The 21,882-nt window shown below is 42.0% G+C and overlaps 1 protein-coding gene across 3 annotated transcripts; it reads left to right on the top strand.

The window, feature by feature from the left end:
- The first annotated feature begins 877 nt into the window (after window positions 1–877).
- On the top strand, window positions 878–16,111 carry zc3h4 (zinc finger CCCH-type containing 4). Of its 3 annotated transcripts, none has more exons than XM_018665545.2 (15): window positions 878–1,202; window positions 2,358–2,495; window positions 6,428–6,725; window positions 6,866–6,973; window positions 7,118–7,322; window positions 7,761–7,915; window positions 8,500–8,596; window positions 8,756–8,892; window positions 9,016–9,123; window positions 9,277–9,388; window positions 9,611–9,720; window positions 10,076–10,542; window positions 10,983–11,302; window positions 11,422–11,664; window positions 12,069–16,111. In XM_018665545.2, the coding sequence occupies exons 1-15, from the start codon at window positions 1,123–1,125 to the stop codon at window positions 13,763–13,765; spliced, it is 4,275 nt and encodes a 1,424-aa protein (XP_018521061.2). In that variant the 5' UTR covers window positions 878–1,122; the 3' UTR covers window positions 13,766–16,111. The 3 variants fall into 3 exon arrangements, with proteins under 3 accessions (XP_018521061.2, XP_018521062.1, XP_018521063.1); XM_018665546.2 differs by having other exon boundaries at window positions 10,980–11,302; XM_018665547.2 differs by lacking the exon at window positions 2,358–2,495 and having other exon boundaries at window positions 880–1,202; window positions 10,980–11,302.
- Window positions 16,112–21,882: the final 5,771 nt, after the last annotated feature.

Below are 21,882 nucleotides of genomic sequence, written 5' to 3'. Positions count from 1 at the left end.
CGTCTAGGGAACAATTTGGGTAAATTTTTCCCTGGGTTTGGTTTTTCACAAACAGTTCTCTAGAGAAAGGGCTGTGTTCAAGCGTGATCTAGCACACACAGCTAAGTGGGCAGCCAAGGACATTATTTTACCATTACATACTGTAACTACAGCATATTAATGTACAGAGCCTTTCAGATATTTTAGTAATAATATTTATTGTGTATTGTACCCAATTTTTCCATTCCCATTGAAAGACTGAGGTCAACAGTCCTAGTCTGCTGTGACAGTCAGTTTGTGGTCACTGGAGCAGATGCAAAATAAACAACAGCTGTAGTACTGAATAGTGCACATTTAAAACATAATGTAAAGTAATAAGTAAACAAAACAAAACAAACAAACAAACAAAAACAAAAAAACCCACACATTATTATCCAGTAATGCACTTACTAATTATTGGGTACTAATGAGTTCATTATTACCCAAAATTGAAACAATGTGGGTCTTTTACTTATCAGTTGATTTTGTACCTGTGTGATGTAAATTCTATAAAGAATTACAACTTTCAGAGATTCTACACACATCAAATCTCTACATATTTTATCTCAGTGTAGCCCCATTCTGCATAGGCTCTTTCTCTGGCCTGACAAAAATTTTGCTTAGCTCTGTTATAGCTGCTCAGTCTACCTATTTTTGCGTACAGAAGATCACACGCTCGACAACACGAACATTAACGCCTAATTATGCTGAAAATGTTTAAACGTTTAAACGCTCTATACCTGCGAGTCAAACTCGGGGCCTGATTTAGCCCTCTACTCCTCACATTCGGTAATTTCCGTGAAACGCGTACAAGAACGTTATTCGTCATGATGTCACTCTCGGAGAAACCCGCCTCTTTTCTCTTTGGAGAAGACAGTCGGCCATTTTAGGTTCATCAGTCGTCATTTCACATCGCTACAGTAGGACGGAGAACGTCAGGACTCAATTTCATCATATTTCTATTACAACTGTAGTGGAGAATTGCCTACTATGAACTGAAACTTCCTAAAATCAAAAACAAGTAGATCATAGTGAAGTGACGCATAAGCCAGTAGATTCCAGTGTCGAGTTGTAATTTTTTGCACCTCAATGTAGCTAGAGGAAATGGCTGTGGAAAGCATGACTGTCCATCCAAACTCCCCAACTACCAACCACGAACACAACAGTCTCCTGACTGACGAAAGGTCGAGTAATTCTACAATCATATTTAAATGAAATTATTTATTTGTCCTGTGCTTTTACACAAAAAGCCCGGGGTTTCTTTTTCTTTTTTTTCTGTCAGAGGGATTAAATTCGCCTTTTCTGGAAAACGAGTACAGAGGTAAAGAACGCCATGTTGACACGACAACGCCAACTGGGAGGCCAAATAGCACCTGGGATAACGTTATTCCCTGTCTTTTATTACGTTATCATACTCAACGGTCAATCGACTCAAGCCAACTTGTCAGAAGGAAAAAAGACGAGATCGAAACAGCTGATCAATTATACTTCACCACCACACTCGCCAATTCAACGATTATAAAGCATCGGATAATTACATGCCCATTTTTAAGAACCGTTAAATCACTAATTAATGTTAATTCATTTGTGTGTGTGGTGACAATTACTTTAATGCTGCAGGTGCAGCAGATCCAAACGATTGTCTTTTGCTATCGGTGGGCCTATTTTCAGGCTAACTTAGCAACATTAGCTCGTAAGCTAATGTGACCAACGAATACAGCTCGCTACAGAGAGGGAGGCTAAGCTAATGGCTAATGGTTTTTGACAATGATAATTTTCTAATCATTGGAGTTTCCACTCGCTGCATTGTTGAATTAAATATAGCGTTAACTAACACTCTCAGGTCAGTACGGGCCATTAAATGATCTATTAATTCGTTCAAACTATTTGTCCATTTGACTTCTACGTATTTCCAATGCGAAGCAACTCCTTGCTTGCTTAAGTCTACGCACTTGTAAAATGTTCTTGTCGTCGTCTCTCTACCCATGTAACACACCTAAGAGAAAGTATTTCAGCTCCTCAACACCCTTAGTTTATTGGTGTTTCTTCTCTTCAAGTCTTAAATGTTACGTATCTTCAAAATATAGATTTAAAAAAAAAAAAAAAAAAAAGGTATCGACTAAACAGTTTTTGAAGCCTGTAAACCTACAGAAGCTAGCCTTTTAAACGCGTTTGTGCTGTTTGTTGGTCATGTATACTTGTCTAACATCACTTTTATTCACAGTCGTGCCCACACAGACTCGTCCCAAACACCCACAAAAGCCCCCAAAATGTGTACAACGTCTGCAAAGCATCCCAGAAGTGTTTCAAGTCTAACACAAAGTTCCCTTTTTCCACAGTCCCCAGTTGGCAAATTTGCTGTATGTTACCCAGTTGGCCCCAGTTCCATGTCCCACAAACCCCACTAGTGTCCCTAAAAGGCTAGGAAAAACTTTTTCAATGGTTTTGAGTGCAAAATGTGAAGAAAACCTGTCACAGTAAGTATTCCCCATTTTAATCGTGGCCCTTTGCTAATAGAATTTATTAAGTTATTGACTCATCCATTGAGCTAATAATGTACCATAATGCATGGTAAATCCTTTGATTCACTTATCCTTAGGATATGAGAATAATCTTGTGCTCTGCTGAACTTTGAGAACTTCAGTAACCTTTACCTGCTCGTATGGTGTGTTCAGAGATTTCACAGTTTGGTACGCTGTTGATGGATATAAATGGAAGCTTGTTTATCATAGTTTAGATGGATGATAAACACTGCACTGACCTGGACTTTAGTGCACTTAATGTCAGCAGTACATTGATACTTGTGAGGGGTCTAATCAATAACTCACTTAGTAAATACGTTTTTCCACTCTACAGGTATGTGAAGCCCATGTTTGTGCAGGTAACTTAGGTTTACACTGACCCTACCTGTTAATTTCTTGACTGAGCAGATAGAAGTCTAGTTGGGTTAGATTGCACTTTAAGTGTTTCTCCGGTCTGGCACATTGTTGGCATCTGCTGTGTATAGTATCTTGACAGGCCAGAGGCCACCAGCCTCTGCCCGTAATGAATCCCTGCCACTCCCTATTCACAACAACCTGGTTCCATAATGCAGCCAAATCCCTGTCCTATGGTAGACCCAGTGTGAGGAGAGTTTTCCTTGTGCCTGGCTCTGACAGGTTAATAACAGGTCAGCCTCGTATCATGTGCCAACAGTGAGGTAGAGCAGTGACTTGGCTGTTGAGATGATACTCTGAGTCTGTGATGTTTGGATTCAAGGCTGATAGCTTGTGCAGAACAAAGAACATGTTAGAGTTTAGCTGTATTTGTATTAAGTATTTGAGAGGTGGGATGATAAAAAGTTGACAAACAGTTTCAGTGTTTAATTATTTTGAGGAAATCACTCTAGGGTTGTTGGTATCTGATAGTGAGCGTTTGCACTGAGCCATTATTGGCCAAAAATACTAAATAACCTTTACTTATTGATATTTTCTGAGCTCAATTGCATAGAATGGCAGAGTGATGATGCTTTAAGTAACTGGTAAGCTGTTGTCAGTGATAGCCCAGCAAGTTTTGGATTTCATTCTGGCTTTCATTCCAGAGCAAAAGATCTCAAATACGAAGGCAGATTTTGCTGTTTGTGCTGGATTGTTTTCTATAACAAATAGCAGCAGTATTTTGTACATGGAGCAACTTAGGCTTTATACCAAGGGCCTGTTTAAAACAGGCTAACTAAATTATCTGGATAACTTCACTGTACAAAACCCAGAACTCCCTCAGATCTGGAGCGACTGAATCAAGAAAATATTCTCTGGGCTTTACTCAGCAATGTTATCCAGTTTACTTCTTGAAGTAACAATAGTTTCAGTCTATGTAGTGGTTTCAGATTAGGAAAAAAATGTTAACAGCCATTGATATGTCTAAAATATGATGTGTTTACCAAATTTGTATTTTCTGTCAGAAAATGCAAAGTTGTGTACCCAGCATCAGTTTTCATTTTTGTCTTCCAGTGATGAAGTTAGCTCATGACTAGCATTCGCTGGTAGCTTTGTTTCTTTATTGATCATGGAAAATGTTCATTGCTGTGTTGCTGAGCATTTTTTGTGAAACACAGAGACAAAACATAGATCATTATGGCTGATTATTGAGCTCTCTCCAGAGGAAGCTGGTATGCTAAGGATGTGGTGCAGTGCAGTGTACACATACAGTGCAGCTGACATTTTGCCTCAAAGCAGGTCGACTGAGGCAACCACCTGTGTTGTCTCGGTTTACTGTGTGCTCCAAAACCTGTCTTTGAGTAATCAAATGTTGTTGAGCAGTTTTCCTATCAGTGAATCCTGTTCACATCACTCTGGCCTCAGGCCTCATTCCCAGCACTGCTGCAGACAGTGCTTGTGTCTCTACTATGTGTGTGGGCCTTTGTGGAGAAGCCCGGACCTAGTCACCCAAATAGGTAGAGATTAATACTTTGTTTCTTTATTGTTACTAAAATTTGACCCCCTGTTCAAGCCTATGCCATAAATCACACCATGTCCTTGTATCAAAGACCAGTCTGGCTATGGTAAGAAAATATATTCAGTAGTTGGTTGTGTGGTCTTGTTCTTGGATAAAATTGGCACAACTTGTCACCACCTCCTCACCTTTTGGGGACATGGTGGTTGGAAGGAAAGGAAAAGACAGTTGAGGCTTGTAACGGCAGTAATTTTATCTGTTTGAATGTAAAACCTTGCTTTTTTTTAAACATGCTTTTGGAACTTGGATTAATGTCAGCGTAAAACATTTTCCCAAACTGGATATGTTTCATTTTTTTAGTCCAAATTTTTATTGCTTTCAGGCTTAGCATTCTATGTTGCCTGCTTTTAACCCCACCCCCCCACAGCCACCACTAGCTGCAGGAGGAGGCTTGCATGTGATCCATGTCAACCAGGATCTCATGGTTTGCATACATTGTTACATGTTAGGGTCCTTCCCCATCAGTTGACCACTGTGTCAGAGCACCAGTAGTTCTTTGTCTGTCCCTCAGGTTGGTGTAGCAGAATTGGGATTACCTCAGCCTTGGGCATTTTAGGGGTCTGACCTTTTATGTGTGTATGTGTACTCTCCAAAATCCATCTAGCACAGTTTCTGCTGGATGAGTAGCATATTCACACCCTTTCAGAGAGGAACACAAAACTACATAAAACGCTTGTCTAGACCTTTGATGGCTTGCAGAGACAGAAAAATAAATTGCCATGGCATTCATATGGTTTGGTTAAATACAAAAGACACATTTTAAATATTTGTATTGAATAGGTTTCTATGCATTGAATGCACAAGAACCAGTGGCATGTGGCAGTTTTGTGTATTTTAAGCTTGTTTGGCTGATAACACTGATAATCAGGTGTGTAGCCTAAACTGAAGGCAAAAAATATAACCACACTGTAGTGGAGTTTGTGTTTTTGAACCTGCAGTTGATTTTAATGTTTTTGAATTATCATGAAATTATATTCCACTCAGTGCATGCAGAAAGTGCTTCACAGTAGTGCTCGGTATTTTACTACAGGCTTCACCTGGGTTACATGATGATTCCTTGGCTCACTATAGGTGTTTTTTATGTACACTTTTGAGGGCGTGCATGTGAGAAGTAGTGGCATCTGTGTAACATTTTTGGACCTGTAGTTTAAACAGGCAAACATCTGTGAGCAATATAGGCCCTGTGTAAATACACCTGGCAGAATCACAGGTGCACACAAAAATACAGTCTTGCATTTTGTGTCCCATTCAACATGGATCATTATTTGTAGCTCACAAATCATATGAACATTTGACCCTCCAACAGTGTGACAGGTGGTCTCAGTACAGTCCTATGGTGTGCTTCAATATTATAAACATCTATGACTAAAAACAATACAAGGATAAAATTCAAAAATCCAAGTGGATCACAGATCGCCATTAATTTTTATTTTATTTTATTTATTTTAGTATTAAAATTATAAACTAGTATTTAACATTATTTTTCCAATATTACCAACATGAACAATTTGTTGCAACGTGAATTATACATCAGGGACTCAGTCAATCGTTAAATGCTGAGATGTTTCTTGATTCATCCTAAGAAAATATATTTGCTCACCTAAAGACTCATAAAACAGCAAAACCTGTGATGCTAATGCTAGGGAAATTATTGACCAATAAACAATAGACTTAATGTCTGATGTTACATTTTTTCAACTTTACTAAACCTCTGTACTTGTTTTCCCTCTTGATTTATTTGTGTACACTGGAAACAAACCACCAAATGTTGGTATTGTGTTTTTTTTCCCAGTGGTTTTATTATTTTATTATGCATTGTTAAATTTACAAAACTTTAGAGGTGACTGGTGAGTAAAGCACAGCCCACGAGAAGATGAGATATATAACATCTCTCCATGTGCATTCTTTCCCAATACAGGCCAGAGGATGGAGAGCTGGAGGAGGGCGAACTGGAAGATGACGGGGGAGAAATAGAGGAGGAGGAGATAGGCGGAGGTGCATCTGCAGCAGGCGGAGGTGGAGATGGGGGTGATGAAGCAGGCGGAGGAGGTGAGGCAGGAGGGGAGGGGGCTGGCGAGAGGCCTCGCCGGAGTCGAGAACGCCACCCCAGCAGTGACTCTAATGACGAGAGATCCCACCGTCGCAAGAGGAAGAGAAAGAAAGAGCGAGAGAGGGAGAAGAGGAGGTCCAAGAAGAAACGTAAATCCAAACACAAAGTAAGATTGTTGACAACTACAGAACTAAAAAAAACCACCTTTCCAGTTCCCTGCTCCCTTCTTCATCTAAAATATATGGACCTGTGTCTGTGTCTTAAATCTCCTCTGTATATCTCTGCGTTTCTCTCCCTCTCCTCCAGCGTCATGCATCCTCTGATGACGACCACTCAGACTACAGTGATGAGTCCGACTACAGTCCCAGTGAGAAGAGGAAGTATAGAGAGTACAGTCCTCAGTACCCCCCAACTGTAAGTGTAAAAAACAAACACTGCCACTTACATTAAAAGCTTGACAGTTTTATCTAGATAAAATTATTGAAGTAAATTATTTCAATACTCAGACTTATCAGTAAAAAAAAAAAAAAATCACCTAATACATTTACCCATCTCTAGTCTCATGGAGGCTATGGTGGCTCAAAGAAGGGCAGCTACATGAAGATGGACAAGCAGAGCTATGGAGGCTACGATGACTATGAGGATGATAACTACGAGGGAGAGGAGGACGAGGACATGGGGGATGAAGACTACGACGACTTTACCAAGGAGCTCAACCAGTACCGCAAGGCCAAGGAAGTGGGAGGTGGCCGTGGCGGACGGGGTACGTCCATGACAGTTTGGTTAAAAATGTTGAAACTGAAAATTAGATGTGTTGTGCCACATATTATGCTGTTATTATATTTTGCTAAATGTTTGTCCAGCTTTGAGTCTAAACGCAGTGGCTAAAATGCCTTAACTGGGATACACCAGACAACAGTTAGTATAAAAAAATGTACTAAAAGTTTTCACTGACCTCTAGGAAAATAATCTGAATTTTAAAATAATGTGCCACTGTGTGACAAAAGTTCAGTAGTGTATTCATCACCAGGTTCTTGGATTTGTGACACAGGTTCATTTGCACAGTTGTGGTCAGACAATGGAGCTTATTTGCCAAAACTTTCTTATCAATCCAAATTCAATAGATAAGACACTGACATTCTCTCATGCCTCTGTGGCTTACTCTCGTTTCATTTCTCTCTTTGTCTCTGTGCCTCTGCAGGGGGTAAAGGTCGTATGAAAAGCCAGCGAGGCCGTGGAGGAATGAGAGGAGGGAGGAGGGGTAGGGGAGGAGGCAGAGGGAGAGGAGGCCGAGGTGGAGGAGGAAAGATGGGAGGAGACAATGATGATGGAGATGGCTATGGAGACGACATGGAGGTGAGGTTAAAGCTCTGAATGAAGCACATAGTGTATTTGCTTTGGACAAAATCCAGTGAACAAGTTCTTATGCTGTGTTGTGTGCTGTGTTTTGTGTATTTACACACAGTCGTTAAAATATATTTTACATGGAAGCATTCAAGCAAACAATTACCAACACTCGCTGTTCAGCACGGACAAATTTTCCTATGAAGACCACCAATGGGCTTGGGTGGTCTTTATAGGAAAAGTGATTATTTTCTTGCTATTGGAATAATTCTCTAATTAAACCTGTCAGATACTTTGGGTCATCACCTAATACTATTACTGCGTTCTCATTTCCCAATACAAACCAACCTAAGAATATAACTTATTACTTTAGACCAATTATTGAGTTAAATGACTTTTAACATAACATAACTTTCTACACCACACTAACACCCAGCTCCTTTCTCAGAACTTTTAGTCTTGCTTAAAAGATATTTGGAATTCAGGAAAAAAGCTGCTTTACATCTTGTTCCAAGCTGATGCTGATGATGTAGTTATATATTGTGAAGAGTGAAGTGACACTCATGACATGATACATGTTAAATCTGTCCTTACAGTATGGAGATGATGACTATGACAACATGGGGGATGATGACTACGATGACTACTCAAAAGAACTCAATCAGTACAAGAAGTCCAAAGACAGAGGCAGAGGTGAGTTCAGATCTCACAGTTTGTGTGTGTGTGTTTTTTCATCTTTTAGAGGAAGCATGTATTGCGATAGCAATGCACAGGGTCACACCTTTGTCCAATATTGCTGACTATCTGTGTTGCCCAAACATTCACTCACTCTCACTCTGTCTTTAATTTCAGGAGGTAAAGGGGGCCGTGGGCGAGGCAGAGGTAAAGGAGGGCGGGGTATGATCAGAGGAGGAAAGGGTCGAAACAGGGGGAGAGGAAGAGGTGACATGATGAATGATGATGACAACAACGGAGACATGGACAATGGGGTAAGGCTTTTGTAGTTGTTATTAGATCGGGCCAAAGTGTCCTGACACTTAATTTGAAACAAATCATATAATCTGATGTAGGTTAATATAAATGTGTATGTGTTGGGGTTTTGTGTGTGTTAGGATGGAGGTGATGGTCCAGGACTGGGGAGGAGGAATCAGAATGAAAAACATCAGGATAAGAAAGGAAAAGCCATCTGCAAATACTACATTGAGGGGAGATGTACCTGGGTAAGATGACGAAACACAGGAAAATGTTTAACACATTATTGTTTATTTTAGCCTTCCTGGTCTATAAGTTATCACTAGACTCGTTTCTCAAATTTCTTAGTCGTGAGCCCTCAGATACATCGATCTCATTATGGCTCTTTTTTTAACCACCAGGGGGACCACTGCAACTTCAGTCATGATATTGAGTTGCCTAAGAAGAAGGAGCTGTGCAAGTTCTACATAACTGGATTCTGTGCCCGAGCCGACCACTGTCCTTACATGCATGATATCCTTTACTATTCACCACACAGACATACTCTATTAGTGTAAAGGTATTCTGGGTAAATTGATGAGTGCTTGTGCATCCAGTCAAATGAAAATTTTCTCTGAACAGTAAAGCTGACATTTTTAACCAGTGTTAAAGTTATATTGTTAAAGTTTCACTTTATTGAAATAAGTTAAGTTTGCATGAATCTTTTTGAGTGTTTCTCCTTGACTTCCTTTCTACGTGAATTCCCCTGTAAGCTGTTCCACACCACAGGTAACTGTGTCAATGGTGATGAGTGCATGTTTTCACATGAAGCCCTCAATGACGACACTCAGGAGCTACTCAACAAGGTAGGATCCTTGGATGTCTAGTGGCCTAATGTTTAAGGCATATTACATTTAACTGTAACATCTAGGGTTTGATTCCCTGCTGGGGACCATTGTTGCAGGTTATGTATCCCTCTCTTTCTGACCTTGTTTCCTGACTCACAACTGTCAAATAAATTCACTCATCCACTTTCTGTGAACCTGGTAGCTATTTAAAAAGTCTGAAAAATATGTTTTTAAGAGTCCTTTTAAGTCTTACAATAAAGTGAAGTTTGTCTTTGTTAGCTACACTCAGAAACCGTATGTGTTTTCATAAATGCCTTTAGAAAACATTGCAATTAAACTTATCAGTGGATTTTTCTGTGACCTGGTTTTCTAGATGCTGGCAGAGGATGCCGAGGCTGGAGCTGAGGATGAGAAGGAGGTGGAGGAACTGAAGAAGCAGGGGATCAACCCTCTCCCCAAACCCCCTCCTGGAGTTGGCCTCCTCCCGACCCCTCCTCGGCCTGTTCCTGTAGACACCAACGCAGGGCCTGGGGATTTTGGTGGGCCTGTTTTGGGTGACTTTGGGGGTCTTCCTGGCCCCAACCAGGGGCCCATGGCCAACAAAGGACCCCCAGGACCAGGGCCTGTTCCCGGGCCTAATCCTTGTGCCGGTCCCCCTATCCATGGCCCTGATGGAAGTCCCTTCCAAGGTGGGCCTCCAAATCCCAGTGGCCCTCCTCCCCACATGGGGCCCCCTCCTCCTTGTCCAGGAGGGGGAGGTGGTGCTGGGAAGAAAATCCCTTCATTGTTCGAGATTAAAGTTCAGCCGACAGGACAGCTGGCTCAGAAACTGGCCGTCAGGTAAGAGATCAGAAAACAAACATTGAGAATAAAAGAGAATCTTTTTAATTTACAGTTGTAGAAAATGCAGCTGGTGATCTCATCTAGCGTGAGATCAAATAAGATCCAAGTTCTTGTTTGTAGACTACTAAAGGAATGCTCCACAGAGACTTTGTCCTTGGAATATTGAATATTTACACCTGTAAATATTAAAGATAGCTGTGATGTAGGGTGATAGTACTAAGCCTTAACACACCCATGTTAATCATTTTCTTATTATAGACCCGAATTAGATGGATATGGTTTGATATTTGATTTCTCCTGTTGATTTAGCACAAGTTTAGAGATAACAGTAATAGCAAGAGAGAAGTCCCTTTTAGACCCACCATGTTCCCTCTAATCATTAATAATGAACAAATGTCACTATTCCTGGTTCCCTGCTCTCCCCCTTGTATCAGAAGCCAGACTCCCAGTGGCAGCCAGGGTCAGACTGCAGCACCTGGACCCCAAGGGGCCCCTGGAGCCACCCCTACTCGTTTTCCTGCCCCTCCAGGCATGATGTCCCCTGACATGCAGAACATGGGCCCCAATCTCGGGATGAACCAAGGGCCCCCCAACATGGGCCCTGGTGGACCACCCATGATGGGAGGATTTGCACCTGGTGATGGCCCCCCACATGGAGGTCCTATGCCCCCAGGTCCCGCTCAGGGTGGAGGAAACTTCTTTAATAATTTCTTCAATCAGCAGGAGGGTATGAACATGGAGGGAGTGGTACAAGAAGGTGAGTAACTCAAAATTAAAGAGTAGTTATTTTTGAATGAGTGGTACACAACATTTTTAATGTGTAGTAGCAAAGTTACTGTTTTTGTACTGATCAGTACACTCGCTGTTCCCTCTCAGGTGACAACTATCAGGGTTTTGCTGGCATGGATGAAAGAGGAGGGGCAGGGAAATTTCAGTCAGGTGGTCAAGAAGGCTCTGCTAATGGAGCGTCAGCCAATCAGGGAGGTATTTCTGTTCCTGACTTCCTGCCTCCAGCTCAGCGTGTCCTGTTCATGAGGATCCAACAGAAGCAGCAGGAGGAAGAGGAAAGAGCTCGCAGGATGGCCGAGGGAGGCGCAGAGAAGAGTAGAGACACTGAAGGTAGAGGAAAAGCATCTGCACAAGTATCATGTCTGCACATTTCATAAAGTTGTAGACCAGTTTTTATATCAAATGTTTAATGGCTTAGTTCACAGTAATCATGCACAGATATGCGACTGTCAACAGAATAAGCTACATGAGTGCTTTAATCTTTTTAAAGGGACCCCAAGCAAAATATATATTCCACTACTGTTACTATGTCCTTTACAAGTGTGCACAATGTGGCAGTGATAACATTCAAAAGTTTTACACTCTCCATCTAACTCTTTACAATCTTCCCAACAGTCAACAGAAAACTCAAATATGAGTTATATAAAAGATTGCTTCAAGGTTAATCAAATGTGTTGTTATGTGTTTTTTCTAACAAGCTATGACTAACACCCATGTCAATCATCCTTTCCTAGGTGATTCAGGGAACTGGTATTCCAGTGAGGATGAGGATGGCGGTGGTAGTGTGACCTCAATCTTGAAGACGCTCCGTCAGCAGACCCAGGCTCCTCAAAAGTCTGACGGCCCCCCGAGCGACCCTCGCCTGCAGAAGGCCTCCCCCGCCAACCCTCCAGCTCGCCCAGCAGACCCCCGCTTGGTTCGAGATCCACGCCTGGCACGTGCTGCAGAGTCAACTCAGATCTCCGACTCCACCCACTCCATGCCTGCTCCATCTTCCTCCGGACCGCCTGCAGACCCAAGGTTAGCCCGACTAGCAGCTGCTGCCTCAGCTGGATCCACCTCCCTCTCGCCTCCCGCTGCTAAACCAGAACCTCCTCTGGTCTACAAGCCCCCACCACTTACAACGCCGGCAGTGGATGAGGAGGAGACAGAGCGAGTTTTACGGGACAAGCCAGTACCAATTCCTCTGGACCCACTCATGGGCATGGCTCTGAGGGACCCACGCTGTCAGCTGCAACAGTTCAGCCACATCAAGAAGGATATTGTTCTCCACATGCCGGCATTTGCCAAAACCATCACCTGGTCACCCGAAGATCTCCTTCCACTCCCAATCCCCAAGCAAGACCTGCTTCCACTCCCACCAGGCATCCCCCCTGTGTCCTCTCTAGACCCACGTCTGTCCCGCACTCAGCAGCAGCACCACACATCGCTCCCTCACTCACAGACTCCTCCTGTACAGACTCCTGCTTCCATGGACCCGCCTGCTCCCTCCTCCTCCACCTCCTCCCTCCCAGACTTTGAGCTGCTGTCTCGCATCTTGAAAACGGTCAATTCCAGCCCGTCCCAGACCCCCTCCCCTCCTCTCTTACCCACCCCTGCTGCCCCTATGTCGCTGCTGAGCTCATCTCCTGCCATGACTCCCACACCTGCAGAAAAGCCTGCTGATCCTCGTATGGCCCGTAAAGGCCCCACAGACCCCCGTCTCCAGCCACAGAAGTCAGCACTGAAGCAGCCATCAGAACCCACACCTCCTCCTGTCCCCTCTACATCTCCAGCAACAACATCTAGCTCCTCCCCTCCTACCATCGCCCCCTATGACCCAAGGCTGCTCTCCTCAGGTGGGGCAGGGCGCAGTGTTGGGGCTGGGGCACCAGGGGGAGCCAGCGTGCTGAGCAGCATCAGTCTGTATGACCCACGGACTAACAAACCAGGCAGCCCTGGTACCAGCAGTGGCTCTAACAACTCCCCCAACTCAGCCAGCACAGAGTCCAAACCCAGTGAACCCACAGCGGGTAAACCCAAGTCCAAGGAGCCCCTGTTTGTTCGGAAGTCTGCGTTGGACCAACCTGAGTCAGAGAAAAGTGGAGAGCAAGGGACGGATCGATACAACAGCTATAACAGGCCCCGGCCCAAGCCTGCACCCTCGCCTAACTCCACGGCCCAGGGAGGACCCGCTGCAGGGACAGCTGCAGCTGGAGGTCAGGGTGCTCCTGGAGCCACTGCAGACCAGGGGCCTGCAGGCATCCACAACCTGCCAGTGTCCTCTCTATTTGGCGTGGTGAAGCAGGCGACCAAGCCTGGTGGGACAAACAGCCCCTTTGGAGGAAACAGCCCGGCACAGCCTGACCAGGCGGCCACAGAGCAGGACAACGCCTCACTGAAGGACGTTTTCAAAGGCTTTGACCCCACGGCCTCACCCTTCTGTCAGTGACCCCCTGACCACGAAGCCTATCATGGTTGGCCGTTGGATTGTTTTATCATTGTTGGACACTGAGCAGATTAGTGAAGAGGACAAGAGGAAAGCGCACTGAGGCAACTGCCTGTAAGACTGGTTAAGACAAATGTGGTGAACAAACTGATGTTTCATGCACACACAGACATACAAACACGCAGTGTTGCATTCAGATTCAGAGATTCAGATTCTATAAAAGAAACTCTTGGGATATGGGAGGGGTTTAAAAATTAAATCTCTAAATCTCTATTTTAAACAAAGTTATTGATGTATAAATAAATGTATTCTCATCTCAATGCTTAGTGAAAACAGTTATTCAGACAGCAGCAAAAACATTTATATTCGCGTTGTTTCATTATTCCCTGCATTTCATTCTTTCAGCTGCATTTTTTGTAAACTGTTTGATGTGTTTGTCTATGTTTTGGGGCAGTTAAAGTTGGCAGAGCTCTTGGCAACAGGTGAACAAATACATTTCTTTTCTCACATTTTCACAACAAAATACGTGAATAAAAACAGCACTGAGGCAACTCCTTTAGCCTTGTTGCCCATCCATAACATATTGCCCTCTAAACCCTGCCTTTGCATTCATTGTTGTTATTTTTAGAAACTTTAGTTTGTCAAACAAAGGCATACATTGTGTCATTATGACTCTCCATGTCACATTTTCTGTAGAAACACTTGCAAATATCTAAACTTAAATCTATATTCTGCTTGATTTTTTTGAGTATTTATTTTTCTACTTCTTTTTGTGTCCTCTGAGGGTTGTATTAATATTTTTAATGTCTGCAGCTCCTCTAGGTGTTCATACACGGTTTCATTTCAGGTATTTAGCTCTTACCCAAAACAGGTAATTTTTGCTGTCACAGGAATTGACCTGTGACCTTTCAGTACTGCCTCTACACCACTACACCACTGTTCCTTTTCCCCAATTTACTAAAAATTTCCCTTTGTTGGTAAATGGAGAAACGACTTTCAAGTTAACATTTTATCAGTCTGTGAAAATTGAGAGTACTTCACTAACAAAAGCCTCTACAGCTTTAAGGCAGCAGACGTGGAGAAGAGATTTTGCTGCTCAGACTAATGACACAGGCATCACGTCCCTCTCTAGTGGCACATTTTAGCTGGCTGATGATTAGCCATAGAATTAGTGGTGTTGCAGGGACAAGTTTCTTTTTTTTTTCTGCTGAAAAGATGATGTTTCCCAAAGGCTCAGCCTTGGTCAGAGTAGGACACTTTGACTCACTGATTGAAAATCCATCTAGATTTTAGCGTTTAGTTATTTTGTCTTAATGTTTTGTTAAGAATGGAAAGAAATCCTACAGGGCATAACTGCAGATTTCTGAGGATGGAAAAATGTGTAGCCTTACAGCATCCATTTACAAGTATGGCTCTAGTGGTTGGTGGCAGTGTGACAATCATAAACTAGACTTGGACCTAAAATTCAATTAATGCATAAATCTTGCATTGATATGTTTAGGTGCTCCCTCTACTGTCAGTCTGAGCTCTCCATAAAGAGAACATGTTAAAAAAAAACATTCAACACAAACTGAACATGCTCAGGCTTACAGTAGTAAAAGTGCACACTTCATAGTGTTAAAACTTTAAATCCAGAACCTCCCTGACTAGTCCATACCTTATACCAACAGTTGAAGTCAGAAGTGAGTGCTGCATCTGAATCAGGGTGAGGACAAGTGTTCCTGTATGTGTTCCTTCTTCGCCTAGTAAGCCAGAGATTTCATTGCCAGGCTTGTTTGAAAAATCTTTAAATGTGGGGTCACTGTGGTGGAGCTTATAGAAATTGTTGACTTCCAGAAGGTTAAGATTGTACAACAGCTGTCAGAATTGTTGTTGATTGTCTTGTCTATAAATGTTGATCATTTTAATTTATTTTTTTATACTTGGGTAAATATACTTCCTCACTTGTCATTTCTGAACTGAATCATTTTATATGTCAGGAAATATGAAAGTACCACTCACCTCAGTGGGATGCAGGCAGCCTGTAACAGCGTGAAGAGAGGAGAAAGTAATATTTTTTTATTTGGTTTTGTGTATAAAGACTCAAACTAACAAAAGATTCACCATTGGCTCCCTCCTGCCAGGCCATCAAAAAGCCTGTCAGAAGGCCGAGTGTCTGCTATAGCAAGTGTGAAATTTATTGTTCATTTGTTCCCTTATGGCTTTGTTGTTTTGTAAATTTGTTTTTCTCTTGCTATGTAAATTTGACCAGTATCCTGTCTTTGGAGGAGTGGCGTTTTCTAACTGTACACTGTAGGCGAGGTTGTCAGAGTATTTAAATAAAGTTGATACATGATCAACCAGTTACAACTCTGTTTTCAGTAATTTTTTTTTTATCTGCCATGGTCGAGAAGCTAAAATGAATAAACATTGCCTTTCCTCTGGCGTCATCCTCAGGCTAAACATTGCAGTTTTGCCATAACATCAATAAAGAGCAAAAGTTGTCTCCATCTTTTATCCATACAACAATTTTCTTTTCTGATGTGAAATGAGTGTTACAACCTCACATTGATGCTAGTGTGGCTATAAATGTAGCTGTGCTATTTTTACAGTGTTTTGACAGTGAGAACAGCTAAAGATGTAAAAGCTTGTGTCTGTCGTCAATACAGGCTAAAATAAAATCCCCTTTGTCAGATTCGGTTGCCATGTCAAATAAAATATGCAGTTTGAATGGGATTGTCCAGTGTTCATTTTTCCTGTGTTTTCTGAAGATACAGTTTGCAAAGAAACCCCAAATGCTTATTTTAAGCTACTTACAGAACCAGACGGGTGGGGTTTAGTAAATCACGACCATTCATACGGGTTGAGGCTGTGGTCACTGAATTGACCTTTCTTTCCTGTGACTATTTAAATTCTCTTTTTCTTGTTCTCTTGTCCTGCCTGTCTGCTAGTCCAGTTGAAGGATATATATTTTTTAAAATGTCCCCTGACCCAGAATCCTGAGTCCCTTCATTTTTCACAAGCAGGCGTGTTTCTTGCTTGTCAGCTGTCCTGACATTGTTCCTTGCTATCTTTAGGTTCCCCAGTGAATGAAGCGGCTCTTGGCTCGGCCTCTGTGGATCTGGATCAGCACCCCAGCAGCACGCAGCCCGTTTCCTTGTCAGCTACGATCCTCCAGTGAGTCACTTCCTGTTCCCCTCCCATCCTGCAACACTGGCTCCAGGAAGACAAACTATTCATCCAGTACCTCAAAGGTTTCCTATCATACACGCACAATGAGCTGCCAGTTTACTGGGTACACTGATCTAGCTGCATGTTGCTCTGCTTTTGATCTTCAGAGCAGCTGTTCATCATGCATCTGAATAATACTGGATGCACTGTGCATGACTATAGTACAAGAAAAAAAACTGTACAGTATCCAGCGAACAACTCTCCAAATCAAAGATCCAGAGAGACTCTGTGGGGTTGAGTACTGAGCTAATGAGACTCATTGAGTATTTGGTGATGATGCATTGTTATGTGTATTTTTAAGTATCCATCAAACAGTAGTCGTGAAGTGAATAACAACAGCCATATGGGAGATGCTCAAACCAGAACATGAAACACCAACTGTTGTCATTTTATCTTTTTCATACCTCAGCTTATTACTGACTGATGTTGATGCTGATCTAATTTACCAAACACCTCGGTGCACATTACATTCACTTGTTGAATGTAGAATTTCTTTGAAAGTGCAGATGAGCATAATAAACTGGAAATTCAGTGTAACTTACAAGTCAGGTCAGCTGAGGAGTGATACAAGCTGAGATCAGCAGAGCTGCAAGCTGGGCAGGTCTTACCATGTACTGTATCAGTGCGGTTGTATGACTCACTTTCTTTGTCAGTCGTTCTCTGAGACACACACACAAACACAAATCCTGGAGGCACCCACAATTTAGTCAGGTGGATTCCTGTACTGTGCAACCACAGCGTCTGTGGATGTGTGTCACATGAACAACAGTTTCGCTTTGACTTGAAGCTTTCATACAAGACAGCTTCACATTAGGAAATCGCTGTGTAACAATGCTTGAAGAGCCTGATAGTTAGAATTCTGTATATAAACTACTTCAACAGGTGCCAGACATGAAAGTGAAGGTTAATGAGTTTTAACTGCCTTTTTACGCAAATAGTCTCTCAAAAGTCTTGTAAATCATTAAGAACATGCTCAAAGTTTCATATACTCACATACATTAATTCATACACACATTCATATCTATACTAGCACATATTAACAGTGTAACCATAATAGAAATTTTCAAACAACACATCATACCATTATTTTTTAAATGTGTATTATTGTAATGATTTACAATTTTTGATATATTTCCACATGGTAGGTGAAGCTTTTGGTTCACTTTACAGCATGCTGTAACATAAAATCATGTTGATTAAAGTTGCCCAATAAATGGCATGTGCTGTATTTTGAGGTGCTACTTGTAAGATTAATAAATAATTACCATCATTTTCATTAATTTATATTTATAAAACATTATTGTAATTGTTATAAACAAGACAAACAAGACACCTGTAAACTTCTGTTTGCCACTACATTGCATTTATTTTTGATAATGAAATCTGCTTGTTTACTTGACATTATAAAACAAGACCTTATCCCCCATCTCTGTCTCCCCTCCTTGGCTTTGTCTATCTAATAAAGGAATACAATCTGCAAAAAATATCTGTAGGAAATACTTTGTATCACAATGAATTAGATGTTGAAAGATTTGTGTTTGTTCAGGCTGTGTGGAGTAATGATTTAGAAATGTTACTGTTCCTGTGTTTTCTATTTTCCTGCACTGTTTCACTTCTGCTGTTTTCTAGGAGTTCCCTGAAACTCAGATGAGTTGTGTGTCAACTGTATCTTTTATCAGTAATCTGCTTAGCTTCCAGGGAAGCTAACTGCAGTAAGTGTATATATAGCAGATCTTATCCTCTTAGGGGATGACTTGGGAAAGGATTTGGATGTCGACGGCCTGTTGCAGTGCTGTTTCAGCACTTGTGGGGGCGTCGTGTGTGAGTGCCAATGCTGATGGCTGGGCTGAACCTCCAGTCTCCACTCAGAGGATGAGTTTTGTCTTTCTCTGCTTATTTGTGTCTGTCAGTCTCATTATCCTGGGAATCACTGCCTCATAAATGTCATAATGCTGCAAAAAGCTCCCGCATGCTGCACTTAACAGAGAGGAGGACACTGGGGTTAAGGAAATAATGGAGATTTATTTTACCCAGAGGGCTGGCAATTACTATTAAAGACCCTTTTTGCACAAAAACAATTAAGCAGCATTTAACAACAGCTCAGCTTATCCCATCATCTGCGTCAAACAGAAAATAAAAGTAAAGAACTCATTGTTTTCCTGTGATGGTTTTCTCTCCCCGGCGCCCACGCTCTCCAGTCTGGGAGTCTGTCTGTCTCTGTGCTTTGCTTGTTGTAAGCTGCTTCAGATAATAGTGTCTGTTAAATGCCAAAAATGTACAAATGTGAATTCCTGCCTCTGATTCCTTCTGTGTCTTATGCTGGGAGATAGACAAGCTGAAAAGCTGTGAATTCACTTCAATAAACCTTCTTGACTGAATTTCCAGATCTTGAGAAACTATATCATCCATCTGCAGTAAAATCCACTCACAGGCCAAAATACATCACAGTATATATTGTTATATTCAGGGTGTCTCAGCTTTAAACTGTTTTATCATCCTGTTAGGGAGGAACTATGTGTGCTGGACCTGACGTTCCAGCAGATAAAACTCCACATTTACCACCATCACTGTGTTATGACTTGATTGTTGTTATATCAGTTGGTCACATTCATATCACTGAGGATGACCTTGATGATATCTTTATAATGAAACTGTCTGACAGACTCTGAGCTGACAGAAACAAGATATATGTGATAAAGTTTAAGAGCTAAAGGCATCAGCCATAATCCAAATATACAAACAAAAAGGTCACTACCTAAAAAAAAGTAACTGGAACCAGCTATTATTCCCATATTGACTGACAGTTCTGTAATAAATCAAACCTGAAGGAGAGCCAGGACTCTGGTAGTACTGCTGCAGTCTTCAGATTAGTGGAGGCAACAAACTTCCCCCGGTGGGATGAAGCAAATTAATTTCCAACTGAATTACTACCCTACTATATTTAACTTGTGCTTTCTGCTGTTACACCTTAATGTTATTGGAATTACATCTCTGCAGACATCAGCATCTTTTTTGTTTGCAATAATGAAGTGTGATTGAACAGCCTCAGAACAGCCTGTCTGCAGCTCAGGGTCAGCTGTCACTGAACTGTTATCCTGAGGGAAAGATAAGATTTTTAAGTGTGACCATGCAGGCATTGAGTAATATTCATCTCGAGTTAAACAGGAGACGCAAACATATCACCTCAGAGTACCAGGTGGGTGGGGTTTACAGCATCAGGACAATTAAATTACATTTTCTGGCTACTTCTTGTATTGCCTTATGTTACTGTATAAACTCCATCCATCTGATACTGAACTATATAAAATCAATTCTGGAGGAATATTTGGAATAATAGTCTGACCACTGTGTGCTTGGTGCACATGTCACCAGTTTCACAGAACTGCCGGTGTCACTGGGAGATCCAGAGAACAAATGATTTTTTGCTGTTTGAGACACAGAAATCTGAGTTTACCGACCATGAGAGACCCCGATAGAGAAAAGACTTGACACTGTTCGCTGTGGCCTTCAGCTGCACAGTTTCTGATGAATAGATCAGCAGTGTGAGGTTGAGATATACAAACTGACATCACTGCGTTGGTATGTATCTGCTCAACATGTGAGAGGGGCTTTTGTGGTGGCCACATGCTTGTGGTGCCTGTGTGTGCATGTGTGTTCATATAGATCTGCTCTGCACAATTCAGTATTTGTGACTTCACAAGTATGAGTGCATGTGTGGGCGTGTGCCAGTCCTCCTCTCATTTACAGTAAATATACATCTCAGATCAATAGTGGAGCATTCAGAAGACAAAGAGGCATCTAAACAGAAGTAAAAGGAGAGTGAGTATTGGACTTATATCCACCAGGTGAACAGAAACATAACTGGGTGAATGATAATGTTGATAATGATGTTTGACATGTCAACAAGATGGTAATAGCTGTGCACGCTGTGCACTGACAGTGAGCCAAAAAGACACTCACTGCAGGTTCTAGCACTTCTCTGTTTTGATGTCCCTGATGTTTGGTCTCGACTACACGGTGTGACAGGCATAATGTCTGCTGGATGGATGAGTTTTTAGAATATGCAGTGTCATTATGAGTCCATATCACTTCCCAGCTGACAGAGGCAGCTATATTTGTCTGAAGTTTTGAGGGCAGCCAAAAATGACAACTCCTGACAAAACTAACATTATTTTAGAGGTAATATTTGAAAAGCTCAACTGTGGTTATCAGGATTAATGTGGACACAGCCTCGCAGAAAAGTGACAAATGCTCATGTGGTAAGTTCTGTTTCTGTGTGTGTGTGTGTGTGTGTGTGTTTGTGTGTGTGTGTGTGATGTCCATCCTGTGCAGGGATAACAATGTTTATCCCTCCACTATGTCATGCTAAGAGTCTGGGATTGTCAAGTCTGCAGTTCCCATGCGGCCTTGGCACTCACGTACTCACACACTCGCTCACACACACACACACACACACACGCACACACACACACACACACACACACACACACACACACACAGAGAGAGAGTTTCCTGTCTCTGTTGAAACAATCTCAGCCATCACTACTCTCATCTTGAGAAGACTCCTCCTTTCCTTTCCTTTCCTTTCCTCTCCTTTCCTTTCCTTTCCTTTCCTTTCCTCTCCTTTCCTTTCCTTTCCTTTCCTTTCCTCTCCTTATTTACATTACTTCCTTGTCCCTTCCCTCCTGTTCCTATTTGTGCTGAGGTTACTGTAGTTCAGCTCTCTGGGTTCCATTCGTGGCTTGATGGTCACTGTCTTCACTTTCATCAAAACAAATTCTTTCCATATCTCCTCCTGTTTTCCTCCTTATGCTCCACATTGGTCAGAGTGGGACAAGCCTATTTCTTGATGGATCACTTTGCTATCATCTAAACAATGCTCCGCTTTCCTGTCAAAGGCAAAAGGAACA

The sequence above is a fragment of the Lates calcarifer genome, linkage group LG21, assembly GCF_001640805.2.
Source record: "Lates calcarifer isolate ASB-BC8 linkage group LG21, TLL_Latcal_v3, whole genome shotgun sequence".
NCBI classification, from domain to species: domain Eukaryota; kingdom Metazoa; phylum Chordata; class Actinopteri; family Centropomidae; genus Lates; species Lates calcarifer.
Note: the sequence above shows the minus strand (reverse complement) of the source record. Positions and strands in the feature narration are given on the sequence as shown.

Coding starts and splice junctions, on each gene's coding strand:
- zc3h4 (XM_018665546.2), top strand. CDS start 1,123: ATGGCTGTGGAAAGCATGACTGTCCATCCAAACTCCCCAACTACCAAC. Junction 1,203..2,357: donor AGTCTCCTGACTGACGAAAG/GTCGAGTAATTC, acceptor CTTTTTCCACAG/TCCCCAGTTGGCAAATTTGC. Junction 11,303..11,421: donor GGAGGGAGTGGTACAAGAAG/GTGAGTAACTCA, acceptor GTTCCCTCTCAG/GTGACAACTATCAGGGTTTT.